We start from the raw sequence: 790 nt of genomic DNA, 5'->3' as shown, positions 1-790 counted from the left end.
GTTAGGCCTACCGAATTATAAGTTAGCAACCATCATGGTAAAACATAGGCCATAAAACAGTGACACCCAATTTTGATAAATGCTTACAAAGACAAATATCCCAATATCTTACGAAAAAAAAGTAAAACGAAGGTGAAAGCCAAGGATCTGTGGGGCACCGAACTATTTTTTTTTATACAATGAGACAAAATCTGCAATACCAAATCCCAGTAATCTGACATAAATCGTAATATATAGTTATTCATATTCATGTAATTACCCGTTGGCCAGCGTCATCGAGAACTGCAGATGTACGTATTTCAGTTGAAGTAAATTTATGCGTTGCTGCAAAATGTATTGGGATCCAATATGTTCGTAATATGGCAGCTTTGTTCGTGTATATCCTGCATTTAGAATTGCTGGTCTGCCTGCCTCCCCGGTTTTGTTTCCGCGGAGAGGTGGCAGACCTGGTTTTTAATATCTAATTGATTATTTATATGTGTTTTGTTTCAGTTATCTGGTTGTATTCGACTTCAAGTGTCATAATTATATCAGGCATGTCTCCAGGTATAATTGATGATATAAAAGAACTCGCTACTTTGCAAAGGTCATAGCGTATGCATTATAACGTGTCTCCTCTTTCTCTCCCTCTGAAGGAGTGTGGTCACCTGGAAGGACAGACGAGAAGGACTCCTCTGGTCCCTCCAAGATCGATGTCCCTGACCTTCCGTCGTTTAAGGATCAACCCACAGTCTGGAGTCCCAGCAGAGGTACGTCGTTATTCATAGATTTGTTTTTTATTCAGATTGTG

At 39.5% G+C, this 790-nt stretch overlaps 1 protein-coding gene across 1 annotated transcript in view; it reads left to right on the top strand.

Moving 5' to 3' along the window:
• The window catches only part of LOC119584971 (microtubule-associated protein futsch-like), a gene marked incomplete at its 5' end in the record, with an annotated part of 346977 nt that overhangs the window by 191635 nt on the left and 154552 nt on the right, over positions 1 to 790 (top strand). The window contains 1 exon segment of the mRNA XM_037933567.1: positions 636 to 749. Coding sequence (XP_037789495.1) covers positions 636 to 749 — 114 coding nt within the window.

The sequence above is a fragment of the Penaeus monodon genome, chromosome 19 (genome assembly GCF_015228065.2).
Source record: "Penaeus monodon isolate SGIC_2016 chromosome 19, NSTDA_Pmon_1, whole genome shotgun sequence".
NCBI lineage: Eukaryota > Metazoa > Arthropoda > Malacostraca > Decapoda > Penaeidae > Penaeus > Penaeus monodon.
The sequence above is the reverse complement of the archived record's forward strand: the minus strand, read 5'-3'. Positions and strand labels throughout refer to the sequence as shown.